Source organism: Balaenoptera ricei, chromosome 7 (genome assembly GCF_028023285.1).
Source record: "Balaenoptera ricei isolate mBalRic1 chromosome 7, mBalRic1.hap2, whole genome shotgun sequence".
Lineage (NCBI taxonomy): Eukaryota > Metazoa > Chordata > Mammalia > Artiodactyla > Balaenopteridae > Balaenoptera > Balaenoptera ricei.
In genome coordinates this window covers 95,641,020-95,660,347 of record NC_082645.1, presented here as the reverse complement: position 1 = coordinate 95,660,347, position 19,328 = coordinate 95,641,020, and the positions used below count along the sequence as shown (strand labels likewise).

At 36.5% G+C, this 19,328-nt stretch overlaps 1 protein-coding gene across 1 annotated transcript in view; it reads right to left on the bottom strand.

Moving 5' to 3' along the window:
- The window catches only part of CPS1 (carbamoyl-phosphate synthase 1), a 395,122-nt gene that overhangs the window by 35,810 nt on the left and 339,984 nt on the right, over window positions 1–19,328 (bottom strand). The window contains exons 23-29 of the mRNA XM_059928619.1: window positions 12,331–12,472; window positions 10,929–10,994; window positions 10,421–10,484; window positions 8,532–8,713; window positions 3,468–3,662; window positions 2,953–3,020; window positions 1,201–1,276 (exon numbers count right to left, since the gene is read on the bottom strand). Coding sequence (XP_059784602.1) covers window positions 1,201–1,276; window positions 2,953–3,020; window positions 3,468–3,662; window positions 8,532–8,713; window positions 10,421–10,484; window positions 10,929–10,994; window positions 12,331–12,472 — 793 coding nt within the window. The remainder of the gene's footprint in view (window positions 1–1,200; window positions 1,277–2,952; window positions 3,021–3,467; window positions 3,663–8,531; window positions 8,714–10,420; window positions 10,485–10,928; window positions 10,995–12,330; window positions 12,473–19,328) is intronic.

The following is a 19,328-nucleotide window of genomic DNA, read 5'->3' as shown; positions in this document are numbered from 1 at the left end:
CCACCAAGTAGAGGCTCTATAAGATCCACTGTCCCAGACAGAGAACACCTGCCTCATCATTCACATGAGACCAGCTGGGTCAGGCTGCTGGTTTCTCAAAAAGATGAGTGTGGCAGGACCCCTCGCAGGGAGTGAGATAGAGAAGAGGACAGTATCTCACTCCAGAGCACATTAATGAAAACTGGCCCTTTGGAGAGAGTCCCTCCTCAGTTATCTGACTTCCACACAAAAGTGAATTCAAAATCCACTTGGTTTCTTTTTTATACTCTGTCTCTTCTCACTCTTTATCCTTATGCACTCTTTTCACTGACCAAATTTCCTTGGGGAGCAACTGCCAGGCAGAAACGAAGCCCAGCTTCATGTGTGCAGGAACAATCCATGCTCTTTATTCCTCTTTCAAATGCCTCTGATTTCACTCTTTGGCTCCCTCCAAACTCCACTTGCCTAACATCAAACTCTTCTCTATGAGTTGTGTTTTCTCTCTCACTCTCCTTTTTTTTTTTCTTTTAGCCCTATCTAGCTTTTGAAAGCTTTTAAAAAGAAAACATTACTTTTATCCTCTACAGTACAAGGTCTGCAGATCAATAACCCCACTGGGCAAATCTTAAATGGATTACACTGAGGTAATGCCGAAGAAGAAAGTAAAAGCTGGGGCAGTGGAGAAAGCTGGTTGAGTGAACACAGAATTATAAACATTTTTATTAACTTACAAATGGAATGTACCAAAATGAAAAAAATCAATAGGTGAGTGAGGGGATTTACTATTGAAGTTGCAGGATTGACTAAGGCAAAGAAAGTCTCTCCAGGTGTGAGAATTAAAAATCAGGGAAGCCTTCACTTGTTCGTGATGACAATGGTTGGGCTGCCCTTGAGGCTGGGAATCCCACGGATAACTTGACCAGCATCTAACTCATTAACAGACAAGTTTCTGCTTATGCAGCCTTGCTCTTGGAGACTAAAATCGTATAAATCTCTGTTCTGATCAAATATTCACTGGTCTTCCTCTTCTTCCACTAACCCTAAGGATCCAAATATAATTAAATGCATATGTGTTTTCTCATTTCTATATTTAGGAGTATAATGGGTAGAAGAAAAAAGGAAAAACATCATAACAACATCCTGTGCAAAGAAAAACAACATAAAAACAAGGTAGCAATTAACAGAAGAGGTAAAAGTCACCAGAAGGAAATAGGACACTACCTGAGAGACTCTAGTGGCCTCCTCCAGGAATTTTTTCATCTCATCCTCGGAGAATACCACATTCATGGCAGACCCACTGGGTAAGGAGGGGGAAAAAAAAGAGGTCAGTTTCTTTTACCACTTCAGAAGTAAAGCATGCTAGAACTGATTGCTTCTCAGAACAGTTCCAGGCAACCTCTAGTTCCAGACTAGGCTAAGTAAGAGGGTGTCTCTTTCTACATTGAGACTTTATGTAATCAACAGGACAATCAACCAAAGTAAAAAGTCCCCAAAGTTGGGGACGAGGAAGGGGGGTGAGACATGTGATAATGCCCAAAGAGAACCATGGTAGCTCTTAGCGATGGCACATCCCCAAGGTTCAGCCTTTCTGATTTATTGTTTTAACTCTCTTCTGGTTCCAGGTAATACTTATACTGTAACAGGATTCATCCCAGCATCTAGCTTTCTAAACTTGTGTCTTCAGAGTTCATTACCCATAGCTGATCTTAACCCACAAGTATGCTGCCAAAGCAGGTCATTCTACTATCTCAGCTGGGTTACTAAAGAATCAATTTTTTTAGTAACATTTGCAAATATAATGTATGGTATCTGACTGAAATGTATTCAGCTGTGTCCTTTCAAATTCTTGAGAAAGAATACTATCTGAAATCAATTTACTCTGAATTTTGGCATTTTCAGAGTGGGATGGGAGGGGAGGAAAGAAGGAAGACTAAGCAGGAGGGAAGAAACAAGGAAGAAAAATATCACTTTCCACTTCCTTTTAAAAGTAACTTTTTCTTTACCTTTCCTACTATATTGCAAATTTTATGCTTGAAGAGCTTTCAATTTCTTCATCTACTTAAGACATGAAGGCTAAGGTCTTAATGATGCTGATAATTCACAGTATAGGGAACTAAAAGAAAGATACGGATTGCAATGATGTGAGGGAGCACAGTAGTCAGAGCGATCCCCCCTTAAATGCCTGTGTTGTTTAAATTAACTTACGTTAATACCTCAGAGAAGCAGTAGTATTGGACTGTGGTTTACACAAAATGTCACTTAAAGAAAAAGGAAAGTTTCCCACCTCACTTGAAATTTTTCATTATTTTAAAGGATCCCGTTTCACATTCCATTTACACTTTCAAACTGTACACAACAAATTACATTTCTCTTATTATCCCCTGTTCAGTGAAGTAGCTCTTCACATGTGGTAACATCTGAAGAGAGTGACAATTGACGACTTCTCCTTTGATGACAGAACTTAGTTTCAAAGTTTATTATAAAAGACACTGTCCATGTACTCCAACATTGTAATTCATTTATTTAAAAAATCTGATCTAAAAAAAAAAAAAAATTCAAACCATAGGCACCATCGTAAGGTGCTGACAACAGTCAAAGATAAACTGTCATTTCTGGGTATCAGAGAACAGATGCTGGTGAGACATATCCCAAGCTTGTTTTGTTTTGTTTTTGCTCTTTGGTTTTTTAAATTGTCCTCTTCTCAAATGTAAAGCTATCCTCCTCCATTTGGCAAGGAGATGTCCTAAGCCATGCTTCTAAGATGTAGGATTGGAGACACTGTGTTGTCACTCCCTGAAGGAAAAGCATTAGGCTGAAGAACTGTGCACAGGTCTTCACTCTGGCTGTGTTGGTATGGGGATTGTCTATGGATTTACAAATTACTACACATCAAAGCCTAGTGCTGTTAGCATACAGAATGCAGTTCTGTGTCTCCTGACTTTTAAATAATAGTTTTAGAAAACAATATATTACCTCAAAACATAGGAAGGTCTCAACAAGCAGGGGTAGCCCACTGACTTCGCAAATTCCAATGCCTCGTTCTAATTAACAGAAACAACAACAACAAAATGCATGAATAGTTTAAAATATTCAATAAAAATGCAGAACGGTATCGTTAGAACAAGTGGTAACCCAACTCCTTTTATTCTTTCTCTCAAAAGACACCATTAAAATGTAAACTGGACACCAAAATACATAAAATTTCTAGTTTCTAGAATAACTCTATGGAATTGATTTTTATTTTTCAATAAATATCAAGTCTAGTTCAAAAATAGTTTGAACTTCTTTTCATTGTTGGAATCAATGAGAATCCTATCAGTTTATAACCAGCATTTAACTGCAATCGTGGAAATTCAGCAACTTTAAAGTAAATTCACTAAGCATAGTGCATTCTCTCTGCCCTGCTGCTAGCATCTGCAGTCGTTAACATTCAGGTTATGACTCTGCAAAATGGACCATTAAAAACAGACTCGTGTTTCTCTCCTTACCAAAGTGTTAACGGCTTTCCATGGTGCCTGAGACACCTTCAGCTCGTCCAAGACAGCTGAGAAGATGGAGCGATCCTCAGCCCTGTCGATCTGCAGAGGGCTCGTGCCCATGATCTTGACACCGTTCTTGTACAGGGGGACTGCCAGGTTGTTTGGAATCTGGCCCCCGACTGATATGATACAGCCACTGCACGCCTGAAAAACATGTCCTCGATGTCAGCCTCTGGACAATGAACAGCTGTGCTAATACTGCCTCTGTTTCCTTTCTGAGAATGCTGAATGAACATGACTGCGATATTTTCATTATTCCCATCAATGGATATATTGTTATGCCACAAAGAGGTAAACGGACTTAGTCCTGACTTTCCAGGCACTTACCTGCTAAAATCTTTGTAAGACTCCCATACAACTACACATGATAACCATGTAAGACTCCCATACAACTACACGTGATTATCGTGCACGACTTCCATACAACTGCATGTAAACGTGTGACATTTGCATGTGTGGCAATTAAAAGAAAATCAAGTCAATGAACATTTCCATCCTGTACTTTACATTATAATCAACTAATTCTTGAACTACTGTTGTAATTTCTTAAACGGATACAGATCTCTCCTTTTAACATTCCCCTCTGCGGCTCCTCTCCACCCCAGCACTTCACATTCAGATTAATCATTCAAAAGACTGCTTCACCAAGTTACTCCTATACTCGGAGTTCTCCAAAGGTTTCCTTTGCCTAAAGGCTATAGTGTTAACTCATTACCGCTGGGGCCATCAAGACTTTCCAATCTTATCTATGATCACTCCTGTCAGCCCCAGGAAAACTACCTACTCACCGTCCCACCTTCGTGCATTCCCACCAGCAAGCTCTCTCATCTCCACGTAATCTTTCCCTGCCTGTTTCCTTTCTCCCTTCTCCTTTCCCTTATCAATTTTCTAACCATCCCTAAAGTCCAGTCTAAATCCTACCTCTCATTGTGACATCCTGTCTCCTTTACTGCTGCTTGGTACCTGTCTACAGTACCCAGAACTCATTTTAATTCCTATTTCCTTACTATTTGCCTTATAAGCAGTCCCTGAATCATTAAACTTAATCTCGTATGAGCAGTCAAAACTCCAAGATTTTTTTCTTAAAAGCCCACCAAATCCCAAATTTTCTTGAGACTAGTGGTAGAGAGGTGAGGGTGAGCCAAAGAGGGATGGTGGGGAATTGGGTTTGGACTTAGAAGTCCCTCCTCTTCTTGGTTCCCTCTGTGAAACTCTCCCTGAGGTTCAATCTTCTTGTCTGTAAAATTAGGATAATACCTGCCTACTTCATAAGGTTCCTATGTATGTAGATCAAATAAGACAATAAACATTAAAGGTGTTACTACATTATAAGTTATAAATAAGACATTATTATTTATATTAGAAAATATTACAATATCTGATAGGCCATTGATCTGGGCGTAATTTGTGTTTGCTTTAATGACCTACTAATGAATGTTGCTGAAGTAATACATATGTGCCAAAGGTATTTTGTCATTATTTGAAATTATTCTGAAATATTTTTTAAAGGGATGAAGCTCATTTCTCTCTGATAAGAGAAATTACGTACTGCCCAAGCAAACACCCTGCAATTAAGTGCTTAAATTCATTGTAAGCATTATGGAAAATAACAGTCCACATTTCTGCATATTTATAAGTACATTTAAACTGCTTTTATCGTCATTTTTTATGTTCGATATCCATTTTTTGCAAAACCTTTAATAAATATTATTCTCTTACCTATAGTATTTTTATTTGCGTATCATTTTTAGTTTATTAACAGCATTAATATTTTAGAAGGCTAGAAACTAATTCCTCAATTAAATATATAGAAAAGTCTCTTATGTGAAAGACTTCAAAATAAATTCTAAAATTAAGGGAGAAGTAGCCAGTTATGAGCAAATGTCAGAGACAATTGGACTAAATAGGTACTTACAGCTGAATAAAAAGGCTCTAAGTAATAAATATATCAATATTTTCCAAAATAACTCTATGGAATTGATTTTTGTTTTTCAATAAATTAACAAATTTTAAAACAATAATAATATGCACTGCTACTATTTATTAAGTACATTACTATTTATTAAGTACATTACATTGCTATTTATTAAGTACATTATTTATTAAGTACATTACTATTTATTAAGTACATTTATTAAGTACATTACTATTTATTAAGTACATATTTATGGGGTATGATCCAGTAAATTATACATCATAAAAAGCAAGAAAAATTGTATAATCAGGACTCAAATCAGACAGGGACATCATAAGGTGTCAAATATGTTGCCTGGTATTTTTTTTTTGTTTTGAATATTTGAATTTTATTTTATTTAGTTTTTATACAGCACGTTCTTATTAGTCATCCATTTTATACACATCAGTGTATACATGTCAATCCCAATCTCCCAATTCATCACACCACCACCACCACCCCCCGCGGCTTTCCCTCCTTGGTGTCCATACGTGTGTTCTCTACATCTGTGTCTCAATTTCTGCCCTGCAAACCGGTTCATCTGTACCATTTTTCTAGGTTCCACACATATGCGTTAATACACGATATTTGTTTTTCTCTTTCTGACTTACTTCACTCTGTATGACAGTCTCTAGATCCATCCACGTCTCTACAAATGACCCAATTTCGTTCCTTTTTATGGCTGAGTAATATTCCATTGTATATATGTACCACACTCACACACCAAAACATAAAAGATAAAAATGCAAATCTCTTCTCAGGGAGCAGAACTCATGAGCACAATCATAAGGAATTAATGACTTCAGTTTAAAGGGTTGCTCTTTATAAAGTTGAAAAACACTGTCTGCAGCCAAAGGGATATATCGCTATAACATTTTCTCCTTAAAAAATAAAGAACAAGTGGGAAGGAGATTTTGGCATTTCTAGTATCTCCTCTCACTCAACTTCTGATCAAGACCTCCCTCCAAAGCAGCCTGCTTTACTCACAGGCCATGTCACTTTTCTGACTTCCCCTTAATGTTTTCTTTAGAGGTGCATCTTTGATTCCATGGAAACAGGCTTGGTCCTGAACTAGACCAAGAGACCTGGACCAAGGGACCTATCATACTTTCTATCATCCCATGTAGCTATGTATCCTTGGGAAAGCCTATTGCCCTTCTAAGTGACTCAGATGTGTGCTTTTAAATAAGTTTAGACGTGCTTCCAATTTTCCGCAAATTTACAGCTGAATGCCTCAGTGCCTTCAGAATCTCTAGGGGCATCCAAGGTCGAATGAGGGCAGCCTTCTGAAGGTTGAGGCACACCCGGTATGATAGACAATGCCTGTAAAGCCTGCTGTGAGGAGACACACAACAACCTTATACAAGGAAACACATACACAAATATATGTACATACGTGTATGATATGTGCATATTATATATAACATTTCTTGTGGGGTAGTTTAAAGAATACATCAATGGCATATTGTTCTTATGTTCTTCAACACAACATTTACAATTACCTTATTATATATAGTAGCACTATAAAAACCAATTAGCTTCAAATAAGCGCCAATTTATTTATTTCTATCATACTGAATTCAGTTATAACAAAAGGACCTCATTATCATCCATGTGTAACTGCATCCAAAGGCAGTTGTAGAAGTTTTTCATCTTTCCTTAAACCATTTCATGGGGAAATAATTAATTATGTGTAAAATGCCTGCTGCTATTGCTTGTAATGCTTGTTAACATTTTTAAAACAATTATGTAACGTTTCACATATTACGTCATGGATTCCAGTTTTATTTTAATGTCTTAAAGGTAGGGACCTGGTTTTATAGCTCTCTATCCTGCTGAACCTGATTTTTAAAAGGTATTCAAGAAATATTTGCAGAATGTACTTGTTTTGATCCCCACTTATGCGTCTAAAATGAATTAAAAAATCATTAGAAAAATCAGGTCAGAGAGAGAACTAAAAATTGTGTATATTCTACCTAATGGTTTAGTTTCATTATATTACAATATTAGTAGGCCAGGCCTAAATATTGATAGAAAAACATGATGATACATCAATCTTAAATTTGTCTATATTTTTCTTCACAATAATAAAATCATCACATTGTTCTAGCACAATACTTTATACTTGACAATGCGATCTCAACTACAAATCTCATGTTGCCTTCACAGTACCTGCATGTAGAACATTTAAAGACTCATATGATTCATAAACAAAAAAAGAGATGAAGCCCAGAGAATTTATATAACTGGCGAAAATCAATGAATTTTCAAGTCAAGAATTTAAGCCTTGTGGCTCCAAGTTACAATTTTTTTTCCTTAAGTGACCATATTTTGTACATAGGGATGATTCTCTGTAGTAGGAAATGAATTACAATAACATCAAAAGGCACAACTATTGGACATCACTCTAAAATTTTCAAGTAGGTATTTTTTTAATTGTAAGCTAACTTGTTCTACAGACTTACAGTAACCTGAGATCATATAAATCCACAGTGAAGATACACTCAATAATATTGGAGTGGAGATGGAAGAGCTACTTCAGAGCAAGCTATAAAGGCACCAAAATCATTCAGAATAAACTCATTGATTTTAAATTGAAGACTACTGGCTTCATCTGATAGCATAAAAAATTAACCAGTCCTCTGTGAACAACTGTCTCCTCTGAGAACTGGTCATCATTAAACTGCAACAGCACGTAACTAGAGAGAGGCTGCTTATCATATGTCTACATGACCAATTAAATCGTTTTGCAGAATATTTATTGGGGCTGTCTTGTGCTAATTAATATGTATTGGGCACATGTTACCAAGAAGAATTTTCAGTAGAGCTAGAATGCTTAGAAAGAAAAAGTGAATTTTATATGAAAAATAATTACTCTGTGCCAGGGCCTCAAGAATCTAAGGCTAGGTGATATTTTTTTAGAGTTTCACTACGAAATGAGACAATGGAAGACACCGGCAGCTCTTTCTCCTAAGGGGAATTACAATGTAAATCTACATACATGAATACACATATATAAAGTATGCACTGCATATATTTTTCTCTTTGTTTTTTTTTACCTCCTGATGGTAGATGTCTAGGATTCTCTCCAAAGACAACTCTTCGAAGTACAGCTTGTCACACTCATCAAAGTCTGTGCTCACAGTCTCAGGGTTACAGTTTACCACCACTGTCTTCTTGCCAAGCTGACGCAGCGCGCGGATACTGGAGACGGCACACCAATCAAATTCCACGCTGCTGCCTGCAGAGACCATGAGATTGGGGAAACGGGGGAAGAGAAGCCTGAAGTCACCACGCAAAGAGAAGCAGAAATATACTGCCAATCAGTCCAGGCTAAGGGAGCTAATGCCCTTTCAGTTCAATTTTTAAAACTCCAAAATATACATGTGAGATCTATTATGTACACTACATTAGTAGTAGTAAAAACAGGGACTAATTGAACAATGACAGGTTGGCTTGTTTTGTATGCTAAGTTCTGCAAGAGGTAATCTCCATATTCAAAGCATTCAGAATCTGAAAGTTAATGGGAGATAACTGTAATAATAATTTTAAAAACTTCATTTACTGAAAAGAAACTCAAAGTGAACATATTGACCTCAGTACACAAAAGTAGTTAAGTTAGAGATCAAAATACTTGAGTTCTTATTTCAGTCCTTCCACTTACCCTACTGTCTGAGGGCCAAACCCAATGATCCCTGAGGTGCCTTGCAGCTCTGACATATCTTGATTGATTGGAAAGCCCTGGCCTTCCCAAGCATATCCTTTTAAGCTTGGCAAGGCCACCCCATGCAGAGTGAGCGACCTTCTAGGAAGTAATTTGAAGTATAATAATGGCCTAAATGCCTCAAAATATCACCTCTACTGGGATGCCATAGAACTGAAAGTTCTGGGATTTGTACTAATCCTTTGCATTAGGACTTTGTCTCCTAAAAATTCTTATCAGAATAATAAGTTGTCCAAATATAGTAGCATGTTAAATCTCATTATCAATTAAGTATGCACTTGATTATCAGCTCAGCTAATCTTTCCTAGGCCCTAAAGTAATGTAGAACTGTCGCATAATTAGGTGAAGAAAGGTTTCGAGAGGAGAAGGGTAGATCCTGGTGAAGGCGTCCAGACCATTTAGCCATAAGATAACTGAAGTGGCAAAGGTATAAACACTTTTGACCTACTTTAAGATCTGGCCAAAAATTGGCAAACTACCATATCCTGAAGCACTTAGTTAATTGTAAAAACTATAATAAACTATGCTTAAAGTAACAAAACAAGACCACATACATTTAAATCATATATTTCATCATTTCCATATTAGAACACCTTGCAGAGACAAAATGTTAGATATACTTATTAAGAAACATCATTGTCTATTTAAATATATACTTTGTAACTGTAATAGATCTTGATTCATTATTAAATATTCAGTTTTAAGTGACTGGGAGAAATATAACAATTTCTGGTGAGAATGTTTTAATTAAATTATGTAATACTCTTCCTGTGCCCCAAAGAGAAGAGCTCTTTGCATCTAATGTCAACACAAGTCATATGTTAGGTCAGACACTGGGTCTACAAATATATAATCACTGGCTGATGGATAAAGTTCTTGAGCAAATAAAGATCTTTGTGAAAAACTATGCGGGAAGAGAAAAAGTCAAAGTGTAATTCATTCCCCAACCCCAGTAAGAGACTCAACTTAGTTCATGAGGATGAAAATGATAAAGGGATGACATGATAAAATGAAAGAAGATGGAATCTGTGGTTGAGACCCACAGTTGAGTCCTACTTCTACCACTTAATAGCTGTATAAGTTGGGCTACATGTCTCTGAACCTCTGTTTCCTAATTTGTAAAATTTTTATTATGACAGCATTTAGTTTACATAGTTCTTAGAATAATGGAATTAACATGGATGAAACTGAAAAGGCCTATGTAAATATAAGTTATCACTTTACCAATGTGATATGGACCACAGCCCAGCACCATCATTCCATGTTCATCAAAATTGATATCATGCTCCTGAGGGAAAAAAAAAGGAAGATGTGGAAATTATTACATTATTCTTCCCTCTATTTAAACTGTGTCCTTTGAGTGTGTCTTCCCCATTCTTCCTCTTGCTGATATGCATCCTCTATTAGTCTTTGGGAATCCATAAGTATAAAGTGTTATACAAGCCCTACTTATTCATAAAAAAAATTATTCAATATTTTTAATTAGATAGTCATGAGAAAACAGCATAATTGTATGATCATGTAACCACTGTCTTTATCTCTTCACTTGTTTGATTTCACCATCTTAGGGCAGTTCTTAAAAGACTGAGTACAGAAACACATCATCACATTCAACTCACATGATGTCACTGTTTATTACTAGATAACCAAAGACACACAAAACGTATTCCCCCATGTGGACCATTTACTAAATCTAGAGCTTTCTTCATTACAGAAATTTGGCAGTTCCTACCTGACCATTGTAGGTAACATAGAGGTAGTTTGTTACTGATGGGTATTCTGCAGCCAGTGTATCAATCTGCAAGATAAAGTAAATAAATACTTACATACATAGGGATTTTTACTCCCCTTATTATAATTTTTTTTCAAGAATATTGTGGACTTTTTTTTTTGTTCTGCATTCATATTCCTTTAACGTCCATTACTATCAAATATAAAGACAAGAAAAAGGTATGTACAATCCAATTGCCTTCTAATTCTAAAAGTGAGAGGGGAGAAAAAAATAATGATACAATTTAGCTATCACTTGGGCAATGAATGACAATACGCATTCCAGAGCAACAGATCATTACATAGTACCTCTCAGGAAGACAACAAGGTGGTCATATAGTCAACTGGTTATCAGGAAAACTTACCCAACCAGCTGTCTAAAGCAACTGCAAATAAAATCTAAAATCAAAGCAAAATGACCTATATATAAGGATGTCTTTGGTTTGCAAATTAATGCATAGGATTTAAGTTACCTATGGCACTGAGCTATGGGATGACATAAATACCACAAAGCATGAGGAAGAAGGGAAGAGGACAAGATCTCATTGAACATATTTGGAAAGAGTAAATCAATTCAGCTCTCAAGGGCCAGGAGCTCAGCTTAGTGAGCAAGAATTTGGGTCCGACAGGGCAAACTAATTTAAGGCAAGTGAGAAGGAAGAAAGATAATAATTGCTGAGTAGAAAATATTCGGCATCAAGCCTGAGACCTAAGGTTATGTGTGTGCCCCCTGAGCACATGGGGAAAAGCCAATAGTTTTAAAGGACAAATCCCAGCTGGTGGTACTTTAAGCCAAAGCATCTCTTCTACTAAAGACCCAAAAAAAATCACAACAGTACACCTATGAAAATTCTTGTGTGATTGTCATGAATACTAGATGAGCTCATTATGCCCAACCCTAACACAATGAATACTAAATGAACCATAATGATGGGGCACTTAAAATAAAGTATTACCCTGTAAATAGTCAGTGCCAAGAGAGATGACTATTCTTTTCAAGAGGGTCAGTCACTACACTAGGGCATTTCAAGTCCTTCTATTATGCTAAGGATTTCTCTTACTACAGATATATTTGCACGTGGGTCAAAAAGTAGGAGAGGTCATTTTGATTTTTTTTTTCATTTAGGCCAAGAAAATCATGTACTCACTCTTCCCTTTATATCCCAGTGTCCCTTCATCCTTTCCCCTTTAAAGCATAAATCAATCCTGTGCTGAATAAAATAAGTGACATCATGGGCATCAATTGAAAAAGTAAAATCACTTTTGAATTCCACCCCTTTTTATTGAAAATGGCTCTATGAATTGGTGCCTACATTTCACCCAAGGAATCCTGGGAAGAAAGAAAAACTCCTTTTCTCCTTTACCTGTTTAACCCAAGGATGAATGTTTTTCTTTAACCTCAGCTCCCTTGTCTGGGCCTCAGTCAGCCCGAGGCATTTTGAAATCTGCTTGTCTGAGAACCCAATCTCCTTTGCCTTTTTCAGGGTTTCTTCTGTAATGGACTCACTAGAATTTAATGAAAAAGAGGATTCAAGTTTAGACCAAACACAATAAGAAGCAGTGAACTATTCACTTTCAAAATCACCAAAGGCTCCTTATTTTCCAACTTCAACATACTTAGGTCTCCTGCCTTTTAAAAATACACGAATAACCAACTAAATGGTCTAGCCTCTATGAAGTCTACTATTTGCAATACTGACTTTCTCAAACATGTGGTTTCCCACTTTCACACCCTATGCACCCTCTTCTCTTCTTAATTCCTGAAAAGTGACTTCTGCACCAAGTGTCCTAATGAATTTGCTCTTTCAAAAATAATCAGAACCTCTTAAATCCAGGAGTCTTTCTTAATTTTCATTTTCTCAGTCTTTCAGCATATGTCCCTTTTGATGTTCTATTCTTTAAAGATATTTTTCTCTGGCAATAAGTTGCTTCTCACCCTATTTTATTACAACAACAATTTACTGTGTTTTTTCTCCAAGGCTCTATCCTCAGTTACCTGCTTACATCTGGCTACTTTCTCTCCCTTCCGAAATTTAGTCACTGTCATTGGCTCATAATGACTAGTTATCCTACATAACTAGTTGATGATTCCCAAATCCGTAGCCCCTTCTCCAGTGTCTGACCTGTGTTTCAGGTCTTTATGGGCTTTGAGAATTTCTTCATCTGCGCATCCCAACATGCCATCAGACTGGGTATCCTCTCCATAAACTGTCTCTATTTACTAATGTTACATATCTGTCTGTGTTGAGAAGATAGTTCTGTGATTTTATGATTATTTTCCACTGAAGCCAGATTTGTCTCCTCACTTTCCCCATGCTCATTTCCACAGTGTAGACACCATTCACGTTATTTCTCTCACCTGTAATGCCTTTGACATTCCTGTCACCCACCCATCTTCTCTCCAGCTCCCAGCTTCATAGGTCAGCTAAAGCCAGGGCTCATCCTCGAAGCCTTCTTAGTCTGCCCTAACCCACACAGATCTTCCTGGGTTCTTAACTGACTCTTTTACAGGAGCTAGGGGCATAGTTGGAATCATACTGTTTAGCATGTATCATTTCCTGATATTTTTAATGTTTGTTAGCTTTTATTCAGCAACCAGACATTTTTCCTGCTAGATTCAAGTTCCATGAGGGCAAAGAATACGTTTGGCTCATTTACCAGATTATTCCCAAAGCTTAGCACACTGTCTGGCTCACAGACAGCATTCAATAAATATTTATTACATGAATGAAGGAAACTGTAACCCTAGAGTTTTTTTACTTTATAGAAAAGACAAAGAAGTTATTGAAATCAGCTTATAACTAGAATTCAAAATGTACACAAAATAATTTGCAAAGGGTCGAGGTACAGAAGAATTAAATACTACTCTAAAAGCGTCTCTAACCAAATAGCTGTGGCCAAGCTGTTTCAAGCAATAGTCGATACGATAAAATTCAGTTATAACAGTTTGATAGTCAATACAATGAAATTAAAATATAACAGTGTGTTGTCAGAGATCTAATAATAAATAAAACATTTTCATTGAAATTCTGCTAATAGAATGCAGTTGAATTAAACCTACTGCATTTTGTTCATTCTATCCTTCAATCTTCTTAATTTAATTAACTCATATTCTGAGTTTACAGAAGAAGCAAGATGGTACATTTAATAGCTACTTCTCTGGCTTTTTTATATCAGTGTTAGTTTGGATTTCTGAAGCTACAGATCTTCCTAATCAATTCACTTTCTCTATGGTACCTACTTTGTCTTGTCTCTCAAATCCATTATTTCTCCCAGTGAATTTAATTTCTTTTTTCCTATTCCCATTTTGATTTCTCAGTCTTCTCAAGTATTTGATAAGCATTCTCTCAGAACGACACATTTTCCTGTCCAATTCCTGAACACAGTCTATTAAGTATTATTGGTCACTTACTATGTACCAAGCACTGTGCAACCTACATGCTATCAAATATGGTAGCCACTAACCAAACATGACTATTTAAATTTAGATGTTAATTAGTTTAAAATTTTTTAGATTATTCAGAGCCACACTTTCACTAGTCACATTTGAAGTGCTCAATAGCCATACAGACTAGTGGCTACTATATTGGACAATGCAGATTATAGAATATTTTATCATCACAGAAATTTCTACTAGACAGTGCTGCTCAAGACGATACAAAACAGTATTTGAGGCAATGCAGTGATAGAGAGTGATTCCAAACATTTTGTGAAGAGATAAGCTGTGTAGTGCAATGTGAGGTCAGAGAAAGGAGACAACAATATGAGTGGTTGCACTTGAGAAATACTATGGCAGTAGAGGGATGAGAACAGAACCATAAAATAAGTTCAGGTTTATACAGATGAGAGGAGTTGACAAGGCAAGGGCAACTGCATTCGCAGTAATGTGAGGAAGCAATAGGCATGGCAGGCATAGGAACATACTGAGGATTTGTAGTTGGAAAGAGTCAGTAGGACGTTGTGGATGGTGAAGGCGGGGCAACACTCACTGTCATTTCCTTCATTAGTGCTTTAACATTTAGTGAACAAGTGCTCTGTGTATCAGAGCACTGTCCTACGTATTTTGATGGAGAGATAAAATATCAAATCTCCACACTTAAGGAGATCAGAGTATATAAGAAGGCAAACAAATAGCCATTTCTCTGATAGCACAGTGAGAGGTGCTGTGAGGAAGTGCTCCCAGCTTCTACTGGGGAAGTCTGGAAAGGCTGTATCCAGCAGGTGACTGCTGAGCTTCTGAGCTTCTTGAAACACCCAAATTTATGGCGTTTGCCTTTAGTTTTGCAAAAAAAAAAAAAAAAAAAAAATGTTTGAGATGAAAGCAGAGGAAAGATTTTTTGTTGTTGCTGTTGCTATTTGTTTTATAAAGGCATATTTCTACTCTCCTTGCCAAGACTATATTCCTAAACCAATTGCTCATTTGCTTATGTGCAAGTGTGCATTCAGCCTCAAAGTGGAAGTGTTTGACAAATAAACAATTTTCCTAAATTAAAACTTTGGATGATGTTCTTTTTTAATCATGAGTTTCCTGGATGGTTTCAAATCATGTTTACCTGTATGAGGAAAGGCTACACATTTTCTCTGTGATCTGCAATCTTATTACAAACACAGGTATGAAGCTTGAGTTAGGTGGAAAAACACCATGCATACAACATTGAGCCAATTCTTCCCCGTAGATTTTTTTAGCTACGTGCCAGAACATTTTCCCATCATTGTGGGATGGCAGTAAGAGGAAAAACAAGCAAAAATAAATAGATTTTCAATAAGACATTTCTTTATTATTGTAAAAAACTATCTGAGGCAAAACCTATATTATGTTTCTATATCAACAACCACACTAACTAAAATGGCTAAATCCTAACGCTGAACAGCAATGGTCTGGACACACATAAGAAACAGGCCTTGAAAAGAACAATCACACCTATAATTATGACTATGGACTAGCACAAATGCAAGTTCTTCAAATCCAAAGATAACCAGAAGTAACGTATTTATCTTTAACTCTTCTGGTGAGATATTTTTTTTTTTGCTTTGAATGATTTATTTTTTATTTCTTATTATATGGAGGATCAGTCAATTCTTCAAAGGCTGCTCTATTGCTTTAAATAAAAATTATACATAATGGTATTAAACAAACAAAAAAAGAAACCATTTAGATGCCTCAAATTTCTGTTAGGGATGCAGTAAATTTGCATTTGTTTTGTCCACATTCAGCAATGCAGTCTTTTCTATTGCTGAAATATGCATAATTCCTCTTATTCTTTTCCACCAAAAGAGTCCAGTAGAGCATATAAAGACATCTCCAGCAAATATACACAGACTTCCTCCTCCACCCACCAAATAAAATTGGACTCTTACCAACAAACAAATAAAAAAAAAAAGAAAAAAAAAGAAAAAGAAGGCTGATAGATAGAATTGGCCTTGTGCATACAAAAGTAAAGTGAATTAGTTTTGTGCTCAGCTCTATGGCAAAGAAATAGCTAAGACTAACTCAATCATTACTGCTCCCCATAGCATACCCACCTCAGAGAGTTTTCTTTATTTAAAGGGGATGCTGAGAAAAGCAACAGTAACACAAAATAATGAATGACAGAGTTTCAGAATGGGGGTGAAAACTACTTCTCCATAGGCACCCGCTCAGGTGAGAGTTCTAAAACAGATGCTTCAATCTAGACCTACAAAGTGCATGTTTTAAGCTCACAAGCTGATTCTCAGAATATTTTCTTGGTGAGCCAAAAACTGATTTAACTTTCACTCAATATTCAAATAACTAGATCAATAGCATGATATGATATTTAAACATCTTAAAATTAGGGTGTATTAAATTGGAATGGCATATCAATATATTCATGTTCATCTATTTCAATTTGAATGCAAATATTGGGTAGATATGTTCCTATGAAGTTCCAAGTAATATATCTTCTACAGTATTTCATTCATGGCTTCTCTGGTTATTAATTTCTACTCTTTAGACATGTTTATGAAACAGTGCAAAGCAGTTTGCAATCCTCCTCCCTGAGAAAAGAGACGTTGATTCTGACCCACCATGGCAGTTACAAAGACACAGACAAGTTAGATTCCTTCCCACACTGACCATGGTCCTAATTCTGTGGGGTACCCCTAACTCCAAGACAGGACGTAGGTGGCCGCTCTCCATTATTTCCCTCATTCACTCTCTCCACTGTTTCTGCATAACACAAGGTTGGCTGGCATGTCATTACACACAGAAGAAAATTCACTTCATTCCCTACTTGTTCTGATACAAAATTTTATTCTGAGTTCCATTATAATAAAATAAGAGAAGAGACAGTTTGAAGACATGATTCATTAGCTTTGCGCCAGTGATTTAGATAAGGTTAAACCTCTTCAGAGTCAAATACAAGATGAATAATCTTAAGTGAACATAAAGCTCATTTAACAATGTGATTTAGATATATGCTCCTCATCTTTATCTGCCCATATTGAGTGCCCCCATTTTGTCTGCTAAAAGGAATTCCCACCAGAGTGAGATTTTTTTTTATATCAAGCTAGGTAAAAGCTTGTTTTAGGGACAGGGCTATAATATTTCTATTTTTTTCAAAGGAAAATGAAAACCTTAATTTGGAACAAACTCAAAACAGAGTAATTACTAAAAGAAAGATAAACACTGAATTTGTAATTCAAAACTGTTTTTGAAACCTCAATAGGAAATGCTCCATTTATATTATATTGTAAATCGAGGAAGCATTATACCAAGCGAGAAATGTGCTCAGCTGAATGGAACATATTGCACTAAAGAACACAGTGTTAAAATATGTACAATAAATAAATTACCCTTCTGTTATTTGATATGTATTTGAATGTACTAGTATGTTTATCTTTACTCCTTTGAACATGAACACATTAAATCCATATTTCAGAACCGTGTCCTCTAAAATATACTACATATACAAATTTTCCTTCCCCTACGAGCTTTCCTTGCTTTCAGAGTTCAAGGGAAAACTCTTCAAAGGTTACACTTTCATCATTGCATAATAGATTCTAAACAATTAAACACAGAAACCCAAATAGCCGTGAGCCTGGCCTTTTCATAATCTTCAGTTTTTCTCTACTTAGCAGCACAAAATGACAGTCTGAAATTTTAGAGGGGGAAAAACATCTTAAAAATAGATGATCAGACTTTTACACGCCCTGACATCACCTTTTAACGGTTAGACAGGATGGCTCAGCTTCTACAGCGACAAGCCTCTCATGTGTTCTCCCCGTTTTATAAACAATACAAGCCTCTCTCCTCTTTCTCCTCGACTTCCGATGTAGATTTTGTTGTTGTTGTTTAAAATTCTACCCTACCCTGTCATCTCTGAAGCTTCCGCCACTCACACTTAGTCTTCAATAATAAATGATAAAAGGAAATGGAATAAATTCCCCTTAATGAGGAAATTTTCACCTGGCACAGAGGAGCTGGGGCAATCTATTAACTGACGGGAGGAACGCCTGCAGCTTCGCAATTACCAAGAGAGCCCGCGTACTTCTCTCGGTCCTCTCTTCCACTTGACTGGCTTTTATCTGATCCACCAACTCACAAGTAATACTAAACAAATTTCCCTCCAGATTGCACAAACTCTAATGTGAAAATGAGCACACCACTTGGCCCACAATTATGGGATGGGCTTACAATTTTATTATTATCTTCTTTTAAAAAATCCCCCAAAAGGCAGAAGCTAAGAAAAACACTAGGCCTGATGTTCAGTAATGACACCAGTTTTAATAAGGAAAGAGAACTGAGAAAGATGTATGTGCTCTGTTCCAAGACCCCTCACCAGCCTCTCCCCTGAGTTTTACAGGGCTTCACTGATTATTTTTGGCATTTCACGGGTTCAAGACCATGCCACAATCACAATAATGCAATCAAGTGGAGAAGTTGTCTTCTCATTTTTTCTGTCAAGGAGACAGGTTGTTACCTCTTTCCTTGAGAGAAATGAAAAAGACATTTTTCAAAAGCAGCAGCAGCGTTTAAAAAAGCAAAGGATAAAACCCAGGAAATAGGGTAAGTACTACTATTTTCTCTTAATTTTTGAGAGCACCATGCCTTATTTCTGTACAGCAATGAGGTCTTTGTAAGAGTTAAAGAAAACCTTGATCTGTATCTCTCATGTCCGGGACAAACAGTGATCCGATGTTCATGTGAAACCATGACAGTATGAAAAGTATTTATTAGGATCTGTGTTCACTTAGCACTATCACAATAATGCTATAAAATTGCAAGTGCTGATTTTCAAGGGATGACACACTTAAAATTATACTTCACCTTAAAGGCTATTACAAACAACAAAATCAAAACCTAGAAGAAAACCTTATGAGAAATTGATACAGTAGATATTTT